Here is an 18,639-nt window from a genome sequence, read left to right on the forward strand (position 1 = left end):
TTACATATAACCAAGACAAAAAAAATATTATATACATTATAATTACCACTACATTTAACAAAAAAAATAACAAACGCAATTCTAACAAAATATTTTACAAACTTCACGCTGAATACACAATACAAAAAAAATTAATTTCCAACAAATATACACTACTTAATTAAATGCACACCAAACCGACAAACTCAACCATGAAAATAACCACCCAAACTAATAAAAATTCAGCAGAAAATAACGTAAAAACCAACACTGCTTTTATTAAATTATATAAAATTTATAATGAACGACTACAATAAACAAAAATAATTCATAGACATATACAAAAAAAATACAACCGATAACCCCTAATAGGGGCACCCCGAGTCAAACGCGGGGTCTCACCACCTAGTATATATATAAGAGTGGAAGAATCCAGATTCTTTTAGTTATCATTACTCCCAATTTACCATCCAATCTAACCCTCTTCCCAGTGTCACCGTGTTAAATTGCGCGTTTGGAGCTTTTTTTTTTGTTTGTTGGACATGGGCAAATGGGCTTCAGGGCGAGGTCCATTGAGAAGCCCAAACCAAAACCTGCCCAACTCTCTTGCTGACTTGGACGCCATATTACTGAACCCTCGGCCACGTCTCCAGCTGACCTGGTAATCCTTCCACTTCCCAGTCGGCCCATCTAACTCTTCAATCTTCATCCCAAAGAAACCATCCCATCAATTTGACTGCAAACAAAATTCTCCACTCCACAATCACAAAAATCACAACCGTCCGATCAACACATCAATTCCAGAACCGGCTCAATTTCATCAGCGATTTTGATAATCAGCACATCAACCAGTAACTTCCACCGCACCAGTGCCGTAGACGATCTAGCTTAGAATTTCCCATCCGCCGAAGCCCATACATATAAATAAACCCCGCGCTCATATCCATGCGGCCCCCTATTTTCTATGAGACTCGAGACTTCCCGATCAATTGGATTCCCAACCTTTTCTTTCCAGCTTTTTCATCGCTTTTTTCTGCCAGATTACTCAGAAATTCAGAGATATAAGAGAGGTAATTTGTCAAAATTGTTACTTCCGAGCTTTAATCACATTATTTTTCTCTTTATTTTGTTCTTTTTTACGTTAAATTTTAGCGTAATTACTTTCCTCGAGCGAGCTAATGGATTGTATTAGGTTTTTTTTTTTTAATTTTATTTGCTTTAATTTGTGTGATTTCTGTGTAAAAATTACAGTGTGTGGGTTTGGGATATTATAGTGCTTTTTCCAGCTAAATGTGTTCTTTGTTTATTTGTTTACTTATATATGTGGTAATTTATTGTGGTTTAGTCTAGGACTCCTGTATATATGTGCCTCTGATTTCAGTTGGTGCGAATTTGGTTTATTACAGTAGTTGAAACTGGCTACTGGTAGCTTATTAGCATATTCCTTCCTGAGTTGTGTCGCATTAAAGAAATTGGTTGCGATGCTGAGATTATCTGTACATATGCTATAGAGGGAGGTTGTTGTAATGTTTATAGGAGCAACACTGCAAAAAGGGGAGATAATGTGAAGAGAACCTTTTTGAACTACATGAGAGGGCTTTCCAGTATATTGTATACACTGAAATGTGGACTAGCTTCTCGAATTTTGGCATTTGGATAAGAAGTTGGGCTTCTTTTGCCAGGTCTAATGATGTTAGTTTGGATTGCAAACTAAAGAAGATACCTTATATTGAGCAAATGGAACTTCATGTAAGCTTTTTGAGTGGTAGAAATTTTAAAGATGTAGGCTGGAAGTAATCTCCCTGTTCCTTTCATTTTCTCTTTGAATCAACTAAGCCTTAGATCGGGCTCTTGATGGTAGCATGAAACTTTTTGTTGGGAAAACAGAAGTCAAACCCGTTGCATCGTATCATCTGTTGGGGCGTGGTTTTCTAACTGACATTGTGAATAGCGAAGACCATTTTAGGCACATAGGCATGTTGCTTATTTAGTTGTGGTTTACATATTCATCAAGTTATTCTATAATACTCATGATGATTTGATCAAAACATATTTGACAGTTGGAATATTCAAAAAGAATGCTTCTCATTTATAAAATTTTATTGTACTTCAGTAGATTCATGACATTATATAAAAGTGCTTAATGTTCTAAGTGAAGAGTTATGCTGAACCAGCATGTTATAGTACAGTGTGCAATATGTTCAAGTTGAGATTTTATTGTGAATTGCTGAAAATCTTGTTTTTTCCCCTAGAATTCAAAAGCTTAATGTTTTCACCTTCTGTGTACGTTGGGATATTATTAAAGTGACAATCATGCGGTATAGCTCTAAGTATATCTGCTGTGACTCAGCTCAAACATTACCCATGGTCAGATATGCAAACATAAACTCCAAGGCTATCTTTGAGGTCTTGATTATTGTCATCTGTTTATCCTGATAACAAAGTCAGACAAAAATTATAGGATTTGACAAACAGATTATTCCATAGAAAGGATTTCCTTGGCAATATGTACTTGGATTGTATCTCTCCCATTTTTTATTTTCATTTCAATCCTTTTGGTTGTAGTAATTTTTTAGCAGTTATTTTCAGGTTGATTTTGTTTTTTACACGGTGTGTATGTTGTTTCTTTCACAGGTCATTACTGTTGACTCGTTCGCTTCTGTGTGATAGGCTTGCTTACGCTGAACCTTCCTTTAGACTGGTGGTTTTTTAACTAGTGCTGATTAAAACATTCAGCAGCCATTCAATTAAGCTGCCTGCATTACTGTGCAGTACTTTGCACTTGTCACGAATATGCTTCATCTTTCTTCCTGCTGTACAAATAATAATAGGATATGGCATGAGCTGAAGTCAAGTATATGTGATAGTTTTCAGAGCTCTCTAGTCTAGTTCTGGAAATAGTTTTCAGAGCTCTCTGGTCTAGTATACGTTAAAGATTGATAACTAGACATTTGGATTGTCATGCATGCGCGCACAAAAAACCTTCGAGCCTTCCAATGTACGAATTTGATCCCAGGTTTAGAATCCCAAAAATACCATCACAATTTTATTGAAATGCCAGCCTAATAGAAAAACAATAAAAAGAAAAGAAAAATCAATGAACCCATATCTTACAGGATATAAAAGTACCAAGCTCGGCTACGGTTGCAATTCTCATTGATTGTGGACCGGTTATTACCATAATATTGATCAATTTGAGGGGTGTTTGGTTAGGGATGGGATCGGTTTGCTGGTAATTTAGAGGAATTTTTCGTGGCTTTTTATTGGGAGTTTGGACCGGTTACTTTGTAATTTTGCTGAACTCTGGCGGCATTTGTTTGCTGAATGGTTTTTGGGCAGATTTGTGTCTCTTCTCTTTCCCTTTTCCTCTCCGTCGCTTTGCCATCTCCACTTTCTGTCCCGCTGCCCTGCTTCAACACAATTTGGCCCCCGCCCCCCGCTTCCCAATTCTCTAATTCTTAACCTAATCTTTTCTTCCACTCCCACTCCTACTCTAGAGCATTCTATCAGCCACGTCAGGCTTTCTTCCCACTTTGATGTAGTGGACCTGAGGCTACCTGAATTTCTGTGTTTTCCATTTAGGCCCGTTTATTTGCAAGGTATGTCGGGAGGGGAGAGATGAGGTTTCTCTGTTAATCCAATCGGTGGATGGTCCAGCATAAAGCAAAAGGATTTAGAGAGGTTTCTCTATATACTATTGATGAGGTATTTGTGTATATCTAATCTTCATTTTGAAGGCTGAATTTTGATTCCATGTTTGCTGCTATCACTCTTTGTTTTTGTTACAATTATCTTCTTCTGAATATGAATTTCACTGATGTAGTTGTTTAAGAGTACTTGTTTTTTGTTTTTTTTTGTAATTCTTGTAGCTTCTTGGTTGTAAGATTGAAGATTTTGATCTACTAATTACTGTGCGTGTTAGCTATTTGTCAATTTGTATTTTGAATATTGAGCATACTTTCACTTGATTGTTCTTAGGTTCTAGCTGGTAGGTATATTGGTGCAAGCCCCAGCAAATTTTAAGTATTTGGACATCTTTCCCAGTAAGTGTTAGTTGATTTTTTTGACACTTGGCATCCTTCGCTTGGGCATAAGCGTAGGTGGTAGCCTCTTCCTTCACAAGCGCTTGGTATACACCCGCCCCTCGCCTTCTACCTCCTCCACCATCTCGTGTTATTAGTGGTTAAAATCTTTTGCCACTGTTCAATACTGCTTGATCCCTCCCTCTTCCTGGCTACCATCGTTTGTGAGATTGGCAAGGTTTGTACGCTTCTTCACTCTTCTTACTCTTCCTTTTTCAAAAAGTACTTCTTTTTCAGTATAATGTTGAAGTTTGTCTGCGAAAACAGTTTTGCCACAGATATGAATTGCCCATGGAATTAGGCAGCTTTAAGAAATAATGCCTAAAAATGACCATCTAAACACATACTGAAGCTTTACCTGTGTGTGAATAAATGTATGTAATTGATTGAATGTTTAATCCCACGATTTGTGTTCTGACCAATTTATGCGCTAAAGTAGTTTGGTATGATCTATGCAGGGTTTGAAAATCTCAGTAGTGCATGCGCTTCAAGCTGCCTCTGGTGATTCAGTGATTCTTAATTGACCTTCAAGATTGGTAAGTAAACTTGCCAATTTTAAATGCTAAAGCTTATTTGGTCTTCAGTGATTTAAACTTGCGAGTTTTAAATTTGTGTAATTTAAAGTGCTATGTTTCTGAAATCTCAAATTTTTTTAAATGCTAAAGCTTATTTGGTCTTCAGTGTCGAAACTGATATTATCAACCTATGGCTTCATACTTCACAAGCATATAACTATCATCTGGATTTTGGATTATCTCAGATATGTCAAATAGAGTTATCTTAGGCATGAAACTTCCATCGGTTGATAATTCCTTTCTTATGGTGAAAAGTTATATTGATAGTCGTGCAGTATTTTGTGCTAAGAATTAAGATGTCAAGAGGACAATATCGTATTAGCATGAATATATTTCTGACTCTTCAAGTTGGCAGCATTTTGGATGAAATAATGATTTTAGCTATATAATATATGATGTCATCAGTCATTTATCCCAAACACAAGTTCCAAGGATATGACGTTTTAAATGAAAAATTGAAGGATTGATTAAGAGCAATGAAATACCAACATAAGATAGGTGGACGAACAACCTGAAAGTGAATATAGTAAATCAAAAACAGTATATGTAGGAATAGGAATTGAATCCAAGTCTTTTCACTATGTCTTTTTCAATACTTTCTATAGCCAAGAATGAAAGTCTATGAAATTTATTTTTTTGTTGGTTGAGGAAGGGGGGGGGGGGGGGGGAGGGAATTTGAGCCTTGGCTGTTTGACATCAAACAAAATATTGTTAGTTTTGCCACGAATTTTGTGCATAATTATTTTGGTTCAAATAGGCCAAAAAGAATGTGCATCTTTTTCAAATGGCAAGTATCTTATGCAACTTACAACTGCAAAGAAGATTGTTGTATTACATACTTCTCTCTTTAAATATTCTCTCATTACACGAGGCTGCAGTTGTTGTCTCTTACTATGTTCATCAATTGTGCTCTATCTCCATTTCAGTTTTGGCATTTGTGCCTGGGCAGAATTAGATGTCTATGGGCGGTGCAGTTAATAGTTAGAATGCAGAAAGTGATGTAAATAGAGAATAGTGTGTGGCAAAAATGGTTTGCTGGAGCATGTTTGTGAATCTCTAATATTTAGATGCAGGAATTACTCTCTCCCTGCAGGTCATTTGTGATGAGAATTTGAGGCTTGGCTTAGCGTATGGATAGTTCTAGCACAACCTTTACTACAGTTTTTAAGTTTGATTTTAAAGGAGTGATCTGATATACATTTGTTAAGACTACTGTGGCAAAATAGTTAGAAGCCATGACCATTGTAGTTCAATTCTAAGTAAATGTCATGTGAATGGTGCCTAAGGATGATTGGTCAAACATGAGCATTAACATTCTGCGATGAGAAAACTTCATGCATTCTTCTTGTTAAAGACAATCGGCTGTTTGCTGTTATAATCAACATAGATCTATGAAAGTTGACCCGAACTTCTATTTGTGTCAAATCCAACACCTAATTTGACAGGAAATAATGACGACTTTGAGAAAACTGATTTTTGTTATGCTGTAAAAGGAAGCATGTCAGGATAGTCGATGGGTTTAGGGTCATTTAGGAGGATTTCTGCTGAAGGAAGAAAAGTGGTGACTACTACTCTCATGTGTTTTTTTCTGGAGGCCTTTCTGAGAAGTCAAGAAAGCACTTGTGCCACAAGCCAATCAAATTCACAAAGCTGTGAAGGTTATTGATAACAGCATTCCTGCTCAAATGGGGATTCCTAATTCCTATATTGCATAATTTCATAAGGTAGTCATTTGATCAATCAGATCAAGCTACCACAATTCTTCAACACTAAAATGACTATAGTGGTCAGCTTTCTAAGTATATTTTCTATGTACATCAGTGCTCCATTCAGAGTAGTATAGCAATTACTGGGGATATAATTTACCATGCTATATATGTAGCTGGGAAAAATTTACACTTGACTTGTATCTGAACTACCTTAATCTGGGCTCTGGGCATGAAGCACTTGAGCTTGCATATTAGTTTGAAGCATCAAAGATGTTGGGCTTGGTTATGCGGACATCGGTACATCATTAGTCATTAGAGGCCATACTTTTCTCGGTCCTGGTTTATTACATGAAATACATGCTAAACTTTAAAAAATTTTCATGAAAATTCTGGTTAGTTTTTGTGCATTTTTTTGCAAGTGACTGTTGTAAAGATGTTAGACAAAATAGCTAATTTATCCAATAATCTAATCAATTATAAATTGTGATTCTTCTGAACAGTGGCATTCTTTCATTGGAATAGCACCTGAATCTCCTGAGGTTTGTTTTGTTCTTGAAAATATTCCTGTTCAAAATCACAAGAATCATAGCAAACATTAAGTTAAAAGAGATGACTAGTATGTTTTACTGAATTTGGTAATCATTTGTGTAGCTTTGTTACTTATTTGTATTGTCTATTTTATTAGATGTGAACTTTTTGAGTGGTTAAATATATGTATTAATTGCTTCTAACTTTTAATTATTTTTATTCTTCTATTAATACGACTTGTATACATGCATAAGAGGTATTTATGGAATAAAAGTTTCATCTATCTCTTTAAAGTACTTTTTTAATGTTACTTTTTCTAATTAGACTAACTTTGTTATCAAAATCTTAATCTCAAGGGAGGTTTGTGTAATTTTACAAACTTTAGGGGAGGCTAGTGAAATTGTCGGAAACCTCAAGGGAGGTTTCTGAAATTACCCCCATAAAAAAAAAACAAGAGAGTCCGCCCCATTGCCTGGAAAGCCCAAAGGAAGAGAGTAACAATGGAAGAGGGGCCCAATCTGCAAGCTGCCGGCTCATTATCGTCGACCACTCGCGGCGGAGGCCTTACGGAGAAGGAATGCGAAGACATGATACAAAGAAGCCTCAGAAGTATTTTTTTTTAATTCTTCTTATCTCGTGTTATTTATTTATTTATTTTTGTTGCTGCTGCAGCAGCAAGATTTTAGGGTTTATGGTTCTCATTTTTTTTGGGTTGCTTTTTGTTTTAAAATGTGAAATTGATAATGTGATGTGAGATGCTCAAAATCGAATTGACAGCGCCGATGGTGAAATTCCTGAAAGAGCAAATGGAGAAATCAGGATGTAGGTTCGGGGACAACTTCATACGGGCTGTCCATTGTGATAAGCAGATCGCTGGCGGTTACGTTCGTGGCGAAGGGGTATTGCTTTTCTTTTATTTAACTCTGACGCTCTTTATACTTAGCAATACTGGGAAGTAGTAGTACATCTGCAACATTATTTCCTTCTACTAGTATTTCTTTCTAGTTTCAACTTGTATTTATTGTCTTTTTTTTCCCCCTTTATTTTGCCGGAAAGAAATGGACGGGACTGCAGGAGTTCAGTTCAGCCTCTACTGGTTCTTCGTGTAGTGATTTTCATAAGCTAAATAAGTAATACGATCAGCTTATGGAGTATGGCTTTTTTTTTTTGAAGATAATGGTATGTAGTAATCACATGAACATTCAAGATGAGGTGAACCAAGTGGTGATCCATGAGCTGATTCATGCATATGATGACTGTCGAGCTGCTAACTTGGACTGGACTAATTGTGCTCACCATGCTTGCAGTGAGGTACGGTTCCCTTCCCTTCATTCCCCCTTTCCCTCTCTTTGTGTATGTGTATTTTATTGAAAGTCTTGATTTTTGTGCTTTCTATGCATATTGCTTCATGTTAATTGTTTTGTTCTTGTTTCTGAGGCAGATTCGTGCTGGCCATCTCAGTGGTGATTGTCACTACAAGCGTGAGTTTCTACGGGGTTTTATGAAGGTACGAGGTCATGAACAGGTAAGTTCTGCTCAATTAAGCTTTCTTATGCTCTGACTGTAGATGCTCTTTGTTTGGCTACTGATGCGTATCCATTACAATATCTACATTGTACAAGTCATGAACCTTATTTTGCTTCCTTTTCTTGGACCTTATTGGGAAGCAAGTTTTTTCAGTTACTCTAGTTATAGTCTTCTTCCATCCCTAATTACTTTGTCACTTTTTCCATCAAGGTTTCGGTTTGCTGGGCTTTTGATAGTTGGAAGTTCTTATGTCCATTTTCGAAGAAACAAGCCTTTCCCCTATTCTCATGAAAGATGATTCTGGTATCAGTCATGGCATAAAATGTCTACATGGTATCCACTATCGCAATATACTATACTTCCATGACATCATGACAGGAAATGACTCTTTCTAGTAGATTATCCCTTTCGTATCTTAGTTTACTTTGATCACTAGCATTTTTAGGCAAGGATAGGGCCAATTGCAAAGGACATACACCATTCTTATCCTGTATAGGTACACATGCTATGTCTTCTTAGTCAGCTGCACAAACTCCCATTTGTATCCTGTTTAGGTTCATATGTGCTGTCCTCTTAGTCACCTCCAAATGATTAGTTTCATGGAGCATTCTTTGCCTTTTTATTGTTTATCAGTGCAAGTGTCTTCATCAGTCTACTTGTTATTGTTGATGAGGAGGGCTTTAAATCTGCACTAACATGAGCTCATATTTCATCCAACAACTTTTTTGACGTAAATGCTGATACCACTACTTTGTCTCCATTAGTAAAATCTTTCTCCTGCTGTTTTCTTTCTGACATGTGAAGGATTGTGTGAGACGAAGAGTAATGAAATCTGTGATGGCTAATCCATATTGCTCCGAAGCGGCTGCTAAAGATGCCATGGAAGCTGTTTGGGATGTTTGTTACAACGACACTAAGCCGTTTGACAGAGCTCCTTGATATATTTACCATTGCTACTTGTTCGGAGGAAATTAAGCTGCACGCCAACTGTCCTGAAGAAACAGTTATCCTGCCTAATTTTTTTTTTTTTAATCTATCATAATCTTGAGTTGGAGGGGAACCTAAAGAGGCTATGCACAAGGGACTAGCAGGTATAAGAACCTAACTAAACCAAAAGGATGTTCTGACACTTTCTTTGAATTTTTTCACTACAAGTGGAATTTGAACCTCCAACCTTTAGTCCCTTTTTGGTGGCTGGCTCAGTGGTTAGTTATCTTGTCCTACTGGATTCTCGCTTTTAAGTAGAGAATGTCATTACAGAGTTTTGTTTTGGATCACAGAAAATACATATAAGACAAAACATTCGTTTTCTATAAATTGTTCGTGTAATTATTTAACTGAGGCCTGAAGAAGCATCAAAGCATTCTTGAGATTTTGCTATCCACACAGAAATTTGCTGTTATTAACTAATTTTACACATATTCTCTGAATTACCATTAGTTCTGAGTTCATAACCTTTGTAGATATTGTCCTCTATGCGTGTGTAGGTCCGCCAACGGAAATTTACGTTGTGAATGAAGTTTGAGCTAGGAATTTTGTTAATTTGTAAGCCAGAGTGAGATTATTCGTGGATGTTGTGTTAGATCAAATGATATTGCTCCTTACCATTTAAACTGGTGCTACTGATCAATTCTGTTGTTGGCAAGTTGGCATGCTTGTGTGTATTATGAGTTATGTATGTTCAATCGCTCTCTTGCCGATTTAATCTATGAATGACCTCGTTAAGGTGGAGACGGATTACATTCACCAATCTGAAATGCTTAACGGTGTAGACAACCTTCAAGCACATGAAATTGAGGGCTCGAGAGGACAATAGCTTTTACTTGGTGAAGAATATTCGCATTTTAGACTTTGTCGAACGCTAAGTTGCTACAAAAAATTGGTTCGCAGCAGATGATCGTGGATGTGTAACAAAGGTTATCGACCATTAGTTTATCAGGCGACAAATGTTTGCCCCTGATCTTAATTACAGAATGAATCAAACATAGTCTAGTCACCACTCACCACTACATACGTAGTTTTTGTCCAACCTGCAAATTGTGAAAAACAACCCTTTACATGCTTTTCTTTTACAGCATAGCAAAAACCAGTTTTCTCAAAGTTGTCATTATTTCCTGTCAAATTAGGTGTTGGATTTGACACAAATAGAAGTTTGGGTCAACTTTCATAGATCTATGTTGATTATAACAGCAAACAGCCGATTTGTCTTTAACAAAGAAGAATGCATCAAGTTTTTTCATTGCAGAAGGTTAATGCTCATGTTTGACCAATCGTCCTCAGGCACCATTCGCATGACATTTACTTAGAATTGAACTACAATGGTCATGGCTTCTAACTACTTTACACAGCAGTCTTAACAAACGTATATCAGATCAGTCCTTTAAAATCAAACTTAAAAACTGTAGTAAAGGTTGTGCTAGAACTATAAATGGATTCACATGTACTGACTAAATAGCAATAAACCTCTTATGAAACTATTACAAACGAAATGGGCAGAAGCAAAAAATTCAATTTATAATAGTAGAATGGTAAAACTGGATGATAAAGCAAACCATCCCCACATTTCCCAAGCCTGCCCGCCCACCTACAAAGCCACAATAGTAGCCTATCAAAACAGGTACACCAATATCCTGGAGAACGGAATATCTGTTTTGCCCATTTAGTCCGTTGTTATTTAATGCTGGTCCAAGATCAGCTAATTGTTTACTACCAAAATGTCGACATGGTTAAAAAAATTGGAAAGGCACGAAGTGATCAAGCAATGTCGCATGCACATACGAAATAAAAGTGTGCAGTAAAGGTAAGTAGTCCATATTTGAATCAACTACTGCTACTGCACACTACAAAATAAAAGTCTCCACTGATGCGAATGTTCAACTATTTCTTGGTGACACGTACATTCATTCTCTTCCACATTTTGGCATGCAAAGGGAATCGAATTCAAAGAAATTTGTTTCAACCCGCAAAAGTGGAAAGGAACTTCGGGAAGACTGGTAAGTGGTGGATGGGTAATGCTGGAATTATACAAAGTTCCATCTTATAGAAATTGTGTAGAAGCAGCAACCATAATCAGCAATACCAGAAATTTACTACTGAAATCATCTCAAATTTCTAGGGGTATGAATTGTACCGTCTGAATTTGGCAGTGCTACAACCCTCCATACTTCAAGAACATGATTGAATCAGCAATAACAGAAATTTACTTCTGAAATCATCTCAAATTAAGCACTAGAGCCTATTAATTAACCAAATTCTCTTGAAGAAAGACGTCTAATCACTCTCTTGTAGAAAGATTTTGCCAGTCAAAGAAATTCAGAATTCAATATTCATCGCTGCAAAGTAAAAAAAGGGTGAGCTTTAGTTGTTACCTTCCGGACTGAAGAACCCAGTTAGGGTAAAGCAAAGAGCGATGGGGGAGACGGTGGTGGAAGTGGCAAAAAGTTAGGGTGAAGGTGGAAGCGATGGTGGAGAGCAAAAGCAATTGCAGCTGAGGAAGAATGGTTAATTAAGTATGTAGAGAGGGATGCTTATATAGTTGATCCGATTTTAATTTTTTACCCACAAGATCCAAGTGTAGACCTGTTTTCCAGGGTTTAGTTGTGGAATTGGAATTAGAATTCTTTTGGTTCGGTAAAGAATTCAATTCATGGAATTGGACTGCAACGGATCTTTCGTTCCATATTCTGCGTCATTCTCTGTCTCATTTTTTATTACATCGTTATTTCTCTTTTATTAACATCACATTTTAGATTTTTTTTATTTTTGTAATATCCAATAACTATTAACAGAGTAATACACAAAATTTAACAAACTCAAAAAATTAAAATGCATAAAAAAATGAGATTTTTATGAATTTTCTGCTGTATGTTTTAATTTTCTATTATATATTATTTGTTTAAAATTGTTGTATTTATTTTTTACTCAATTAATAGTTATTAGATCTTAAAAAAACTAAAAAAGAAATTAAAATATGATGTTCGTAAAGGAGAAATAGTAATATAATAAAAATATGGGGTAGAGAATGGCAGAATATGGAACAGAAGATACGTTGCGTAATTAGACCCTCAAAATTTAAACCCTTGATCTCATAGCCGACGAAGACTTAAATTCTTTGTAGTGATCAAATGGCTACCTAAGCTCCAGGCGCCAGGGGAGTTTCCCACCGTCGTTTAGCTCGTGTGCAAAAATAATAAGTATTTATGCTTCTTGGAAAAAAAGAAAAGAAAAGAAAAGAAATTCACGCAGCACAAGTGCGAACCAAGTAATTTAGCGTTTATTTGACAATTGACATAGTAATTGGCCATGGTTAAGAAGAAGATCAAGAAATCAAGTTTTAGTTTTAGGTAAAAGAGAATTTAAATGAAAAAAAAGTGTCTTAATTTAGAAGAACGATAAATTTTTGGCCTACAGCCCATTAGACAACAATTAGATTTTTTTTATTTTTTTTTTGGTTCCAAGGTTTCTTAGTGTCCGAAATGCAGCATTCATGGCCACCACCAGCTAGCTGAAGCCCGAAGGAAAGGCCAAAACAGTCCCACACACAAATTGCTTGGCCTTGAAACTCGCTCCGGTCAGAAGGATTGCACGCCCATTTCTCTAGCGCTCCTGAAACAAATACAGGCCGCTAACAGTTAACGGTTGTTACTTGCTCTGTTTGAAACCTCAGAAACAACAATTAATGTCCAAACATTACCGTCCGCCATTCCTTCCCGCCACCATATTCGCAGCCAGTTTTACCTATAAAAAGCATCCACATTCAGTCTCCTTCATCCTCATTCTTTCATCCCTGCAGTGTTTCTCTAAGTAATCTAGAGAAGTACTGCAATTTGCAAAAATCATTTGAAAATTTCTGCTATAAACAAATAAACAAGGGTACCAACTACCAAAAAACAAAAAAAAAAATGGCTCGCCAGTTGGTTGTCCTTGCCCTCGTCTTCGTGGCCGTTGTTGGGTTGGCCTCCGCCCAATCATCACCTGGCAGTGCCCCGTCGCACTCTCCCTCAAAATCCCCCGCCCCTTCATCCGCAGCCAAACATGCACCATCAAAGGCCCCCTCAGCAGCCACTCCCAAGGCATCATCCCCGGCCCACAGCTCCAACGCCCCATCCACCTCCCCATCTGCCGCACCCGAGGCCAGCACCCCTGAGGCGTCATCGCCACCTGCCCCACCCAGCGATGCCCCATCACCAACCTCTGCCACCCCAACCCAGTCACCCGCTGAGACACCCGCTGAGACACCCAAGGGCAATGGAGCCGCCACCTTGAAGGCCTCTGCCGCTCTTGGTGCCGCCGCTGTGGCTGGATTCTTCTACTTTTAAGCAAGAAAAAGATTTTCCAAGAAATGAAGCAGTTTGTTGCTTGATTAGCGGTTGCCGATGTTTAATTTTTCCAAATTCATGCAACCGTTTGTTTTTAGATAGTGCAACATGATCGTGAATTGTGACGTGTCCTCAGCTTTATAGTTTATACTGTATCATTACCAGAACAACATCAATTTGAGTCCAGTCCCGTTACTAGTTGTTGACGGACTCCGGACCTTTCCCTTCAGAGGACTTCCATGATTTGTAACGCTGCGCGCCCTTTTTTGTTTTTCCTTTTCTTTCAATGGTTAAGTTTCCATGTTTTCCCTAAATCTTAGCTCCTCCTTTCTAGTACTCCTGCTCGCTCAATGTATGCTTTAACTACCTGAAGAAGAAGAATAAGAATGCTATATATTTCATTCATTATCCGTTGTTTATTTTTTCAATAGATAGTTATGGTAATGAATCTTTTAGTAACAATTGTTATGGTAACGAAACAATGCTTTAGTAACTACAGTTAACTAGAGCTTGAACAGTTAACAAAACAATCCTTTAGTAACAAAATATTAGTATACAATTAACTAGAGCTTGAAATGGAATGAAATTTATTTAGTATTTTACTGCTAACAACTTTAACACCATTTAATAGTTAAAGAAAAAAAATAAAATGGACATGGAGATTGGGGTTGGTTCCTTGGTGTGAAAAAAGGATAGTTCCTCTAAAGTAATGTTGTGTCAAATTCTGGATGCATATGAAATTAGAAATGTGATAACTTCGCAATTCATTCTTATTCATGATGAATTTTTTGGATTCTATGTAGAATAGCAATTTTTTTATGTTCAGCATGAAAATATTCTCTTTTTGTCATATTGATGGCTTTTGCTCTTAAGATTATCTGCATGTCGGTGGTTAGTATTATTGATGAGGTTAGAGGTCATGGAAAATGTTACTAATTTCAGGAGAAATTATGTATTGTAAAAATGGTTTAATAATTTTCTACTAAACATAACTACTACATACAAAAGGAAAAGATATTTGATTTTATTTTACTTTGATTAGAAGAACTACTAGTAATGAAGGAAATAGTGATACTGGTGAAAATTTCAGATCAACAATCAACATACATATGATTACAGTAATTTTTTTAGTCGATTAGACTAATATATGCCATAACGTAGTAAGATTTAGTCATTTGTAAATTAACAATTTTGGCAGTTTACAAAACATTCACCTATAAAAAATTATGATTATTATAAAATGACATTTTATAATAATTTACATACCATTTGCCAATAAAAAATATGCATACAAATCCATAATGTAAATGCTACAAAGTATATTTGAAAGTCACGGAACTTAACATATGGGTAAATTTACTATAATTTTCAAAGATTATGCTACGTTAGTACAACTTTAATTTTTATACTTGTGACCCAGAAAATAAATTTATTAAAACTTTACCATTGTATTAAATTCATAGGTATTAATATATGAAAATTGTGATGTATAAGTAAGTGCTATTTTATATAAAACTTGAAAGATTTGTTGTTATTGTAATACAACTTTAACTTTTATTCTTGTGACCCAGAAAATAAATTTATTGAAACTTTATCATTTTATTATATTCCTAGGTATTAATATATGGAAATTGTGATGTATAAATAAGTGCAATTCTATATATAACTCGAAAAATTTGTTCTTATTGTCATCCAAACTTTCTAACCTTTCGCAAATTCAAAAATAATTCGGAATTTATAATATGACAAATTATTTTTATATATTTTATAAGGTCATGTGCAAAAAAATAGTTTTCAGATTATATTCAAAATGCTTAAAACATATAACATTTATAAATGATATGTACAATTGTGTATCATACATTTATATTACGAGTAATTATTAGCTAGAATACCAAGTTTCAATCATTAATAAAAAAAATCTTAGCATTATTTCAAATAAACTTCCTAATACTTGTTTCATATAAGTTTTTTTAAAGTAAAATAGTAACTTTATACCACAAACTAGTATGTTTTGACCATTAACCAAATTTACTATTCTATCAACAAGATTTACTTACTATTAATCTATAAAAACTTACTATTACTTGAACTAAACTTACTCTCCAAAAAATAAGTTTCGGATATAGAGTAATAATTTATTTCAAAAAAGAGTAAGTTCCGTATCTATTCTAATTTACTTTTTAAGACATAAAAGTTGCTAATTTATCAATTTAACTTACTATTTTTTTATGTGAAACTTACTAACCAAATTTTTAGGTGTTATCTTATTTAGGTAACTAGTCCAATAGGTAATTAAATAGTTGCTAAAAGTGTTTTTACTTATATCAGGTCAAAACAAATTTCGTTACCACAACCATCGTTATTTCAGGCTTTTCAGTTTGAAACCTCAGAAACAACAATTAATGTCCAAACATTACCGTCCGCCATTCATTCCCGCCACCTTATTCGCAGCTAGTTTTACCTATAAAAAGCATCCACAATCAGTCTCCTTCATCCTCATTCTTTCATCCCTGCAGTGTTTCTCTAAGTAATCTAGAGAAGTACTGCAATTTGCAAGAATCATTTGAAAATTTCTGCTATAAACAAATAAACAAGGGTACCAACTACCAAAAAAACAAAAAAAAAAAAAATGGCTCGCCAGTTGGTTGTCCTTGCCCTCGTCTTCGTGGCCGTTGTTGGGTTGGCCTCCGCCCAATCATCACCTAGCAGTGCCCCGTCGCACTCTCCCTCAAAATCCCCGGCCCCTTCATCCGCAGCCAAACATGCACCATCAAAGGCCCCCTCAGCAGCCACTCCCAAGGCATCATCCCCGGCCCCCAGCTCCAACGCCCCATCCACCTCCCCATCTGCCGCACCCGAGGCCAGCACCCCTGAGGCGTCATCGCCACCTGCCCCACCCAGCGATGCCCCATCACCAACCTCTGCCACCCCAACCCAGTCGCCCGCTGAGACACCCGCTGAGACACCCAAGGGCAATGGAGCCGCCACCTTGAAGGCCTCTGCCGCTCTTGGTGCCGCCGCTGTGGCTGGATTCTTCTACTTTTAAGCAAGAAAAAGATTTTCCAAGAAATGAAGCAGTTTGTTGCTTGATTAGCGGTTGCCGATGTTTAATTTTTCCAAATTCATGCAACCGTTTGTTTTTTTTTAGATAGTGCAACATGATCGTGAATTGTGGCGTGTCCTCTGCTTTATAGTTGAGGGAAAAAAGTCTCAATAGCCCTTCAACTATTAGTCGGATAAACTTTTGATCCTTCTATAATTAAAAGTAAATTTTTGACCTCATTAGTCGAATAAACTTTTGGCCCTTTGATAATTAAAAGTAAAATTTTGACCTCTAATCTATCAAAAATGCCAAATGTTGTGCCGTCCGTCAATTCCAGTGGTTAAGGAACAACATCGCAATTAGCAAGGGTATTCTTGTCTGCTCACAAGAATTATTAGGGGCATTCTAGCATTGTTAAACACGTCCTCAATGACCACGTTGACCTCTATCTTTTCCTCCATGATGGCTGCAGCTCCACCCATGCATGTAGCAAAGCTAGAATCAGGTAATAAAGTAGCCAATAAAGTAGTAAACAACTCAAATTCGCCTAAAATTAGCTAAAAAAATAAAAAAGAAACAGTCAATAATGTCGAGTATAAAATAAGAATTGTTAGAAAATGACACAAATCAGAAAAAAAAAAAGCACACACACACACACACACAGAAAAAGAAGGGAAGAACGGATTAAATACAAAGATACAGCAATCCAATGCAAAGATGCAACATACCTTTTTGAATCCCTCCTCCAAAGTGCTAGGCTCACCTCAGTTCCAGTTCCTGCTATTTTTAAATTATAAATAGTCGTATAATTTAATTTACGGAGAAAAGCATTTCCAAGAAAGTTTTTGCCACGGAGGATTGCAGATACATATGGAGTTTTGGGAAAATATGATAACACCAATTCTTTGGTTTTCAAATAAAAAAAATCTCACTAACTAACTTCAAGACCCATAGGCTTTAACTATCTCGAGACAGACATGACTATCTTTTCTAATTAAATTCCTTCCTTTTGTATTTTGGTTTTCCCCTTTTCCTTCCTTTAGTATTTGGGAGAGAAAGAGGAGGGGTTAGCAGGGGGATGAAATCTTTCTTGTACGTTACAGTAGCCGAATTTCCTTTCATATATTGGCTTTCCTTTTTTCCTTCCTTTTGTATTTAAGAGAGAGAGACAGAGAGAGTTTGAGGGGGGTCCTGTGCCGATGAAGTCTTGCGGCTTACAGCAGCAGTAGCAGCAGCAGAGTAAAACGAAGCCTTCTTGATTGTTATTGAAGATGATGTGGGAGTAAAGAAAAGGGTTGTAAAATGTTCCTTCAATTCGGTTTTTTTGCCTGCCTTTTACTCAATGAATTCTCGTGGGTGGACAAGAATGCCCCTGCTAATACCTCATGGAGCGCATGTGATGTTGTTCCCCCTCATACTTAACCGCTTAAATTGACAGAAGGCCTAATATTTAACACTTTTGACAAATTGAGGATCAAAAATTTATTTTTACTTGTTGGAGGACTAAAAATTACACTCCACTGTTAATTAATTGAAGGGCCATCAAGATTTTTTTCCCTATAGCTTTATAGTCATACTACTATATCATTACCAGAACAACATTAATTTGAGTCCAGTCCCGTTACTAGTTGTCAACGGACTCCGGACCTTTCCCTTCAGAGGACTTCCTTTTTTTTTGCTTTTCCTTTAATGGTTAAGTTTCCATGTTTTCCCTAAATCTTTGCTCTTCTCTTTTCCGGTACTTCTGCTCGCTCAGTGTAAGCTTTAACTACCTGAAGAATAAGAACAAGAATGCTATATATTTCATTCATTAACCGTTGTTTTTTTTTTTAAATAGAAAAGGAAAATCGAAATTGTTGCACCCTCTATTAAGCC

At 36.4% G+C, this 18,639-nt stretch overlaps 2 protein-coding genes across 9 annotated transcripts; both read left to right on the forward strand.

The window, feature by feature from the left end:
• The first annotated feature begins 749 nt into the window (after positions 1-749).
• On the forward strand, positions 750-9,772 carry LOC113754464 (mitochondrial inner membrane protease ATP23). Of its 8 annotated transcripts, none has more exons than XM_027298882.1 (10): positions 750-1,049; positions 2,614-3,684; positions 3,958-4,239; positions 4,520-4,597; positions 6,846-6,884; positions 7,230-7,482; positions 7,651-7,772; positions 8,047-8,184; positions 8,315-8,398; positions 9,205-9,772. In XM_027298882.1, exons 6-10 carry the CDS (start codon positions 7,374-7,376, stop codon positions 9,337-9,339), a joined length of 588 nt encoding a protein of 195 aa, XP_027154683.1. In that variant the 5' UTR covers positions 750-1,049; positions 2,614-3,684; positions 3,958-4,239; positions 4,520-4,597; positions 6,846-6,884; positions 7,230-7,373; the 3' UTR covers positions 9,340-9,772. The 8 variants fall into 8 exon arrangements, with proteins under 8 accessions (XP_027154683.1, XP_027154689.1, XP_027154682.1 ...); XM_027298888.1 differs by lacking the exon at positions 6,846-6,884 and adding an exon at positions 8,611-8,733 and having other exon boundaries at positions 9,205-9,292; XM_027298881.1 differs by lacking the exon at positions 6,846-6,884.
• A 6,475-nt stretch (positions 9,773-16,247) lies between these two features.
• On the forward strand, positions 16,248-16,850 carry LOC113754448 (classical arabinogalactan protein 11-like). The gene has a single exon (XM_027298860.1). It carries the CDS (start codon positions 16,351-16,353, stop codon positions 16,765-16,767), a length of 417 nt encoding a protein of 138 aa, XP_027154661.1. The 5' UTR covers positions 16,248-16,350; the 3' UTR covers positions 16,768-16,850.
• The last annotated feature ends 1,789 nt before the right edge of the window (positions 16,851-18,639 follow it).

The sequence above is a fragment of the Coffea eugenioides genome, chromosome 11, assembly GCF_003713205.1.
Source record: "Coffea eugenioides isolate CCC68of chromosome 11, Ceug_1.0, whole genome shotgun sequence".
NCBI lineage: Eukaryota > Viridiplantae > Streptophyta > Magnoliopsida > Gentianales > Rubiaceae > Coffea > Coffea eugenioides.

Coding starts and splice junctions, on each gene's coding strand:
- LOC113754464 (XM_027298882.1), top strand. CDS start 7,374: ATGGAAGAGGGGCCCAATCTGCAAGCTGCCGGCTCATTATCGTCGACC. Junction 7,773..8,046: donor GTTACGTTCGTGGCGAAGGG/GTATTGCTTTTC, acceptor TTTTTTTTGAAG/ATAATGGTATGTAGTAATCA. Junction 8,399..9,204: donor AGGTACGAGGTCATGAACAG/GTAAGTTCTGCT, acceptor TGACATGTGAAG/GATTGTGTGAGACGAAGAGT.
- LOC113754448 (XM_027298860.1), top strand. CDS start 16,351: ATGGCTCGCCAGTTGGTTGTCCTTGCCCTCGTCTTCGTGGCCGTTGTT.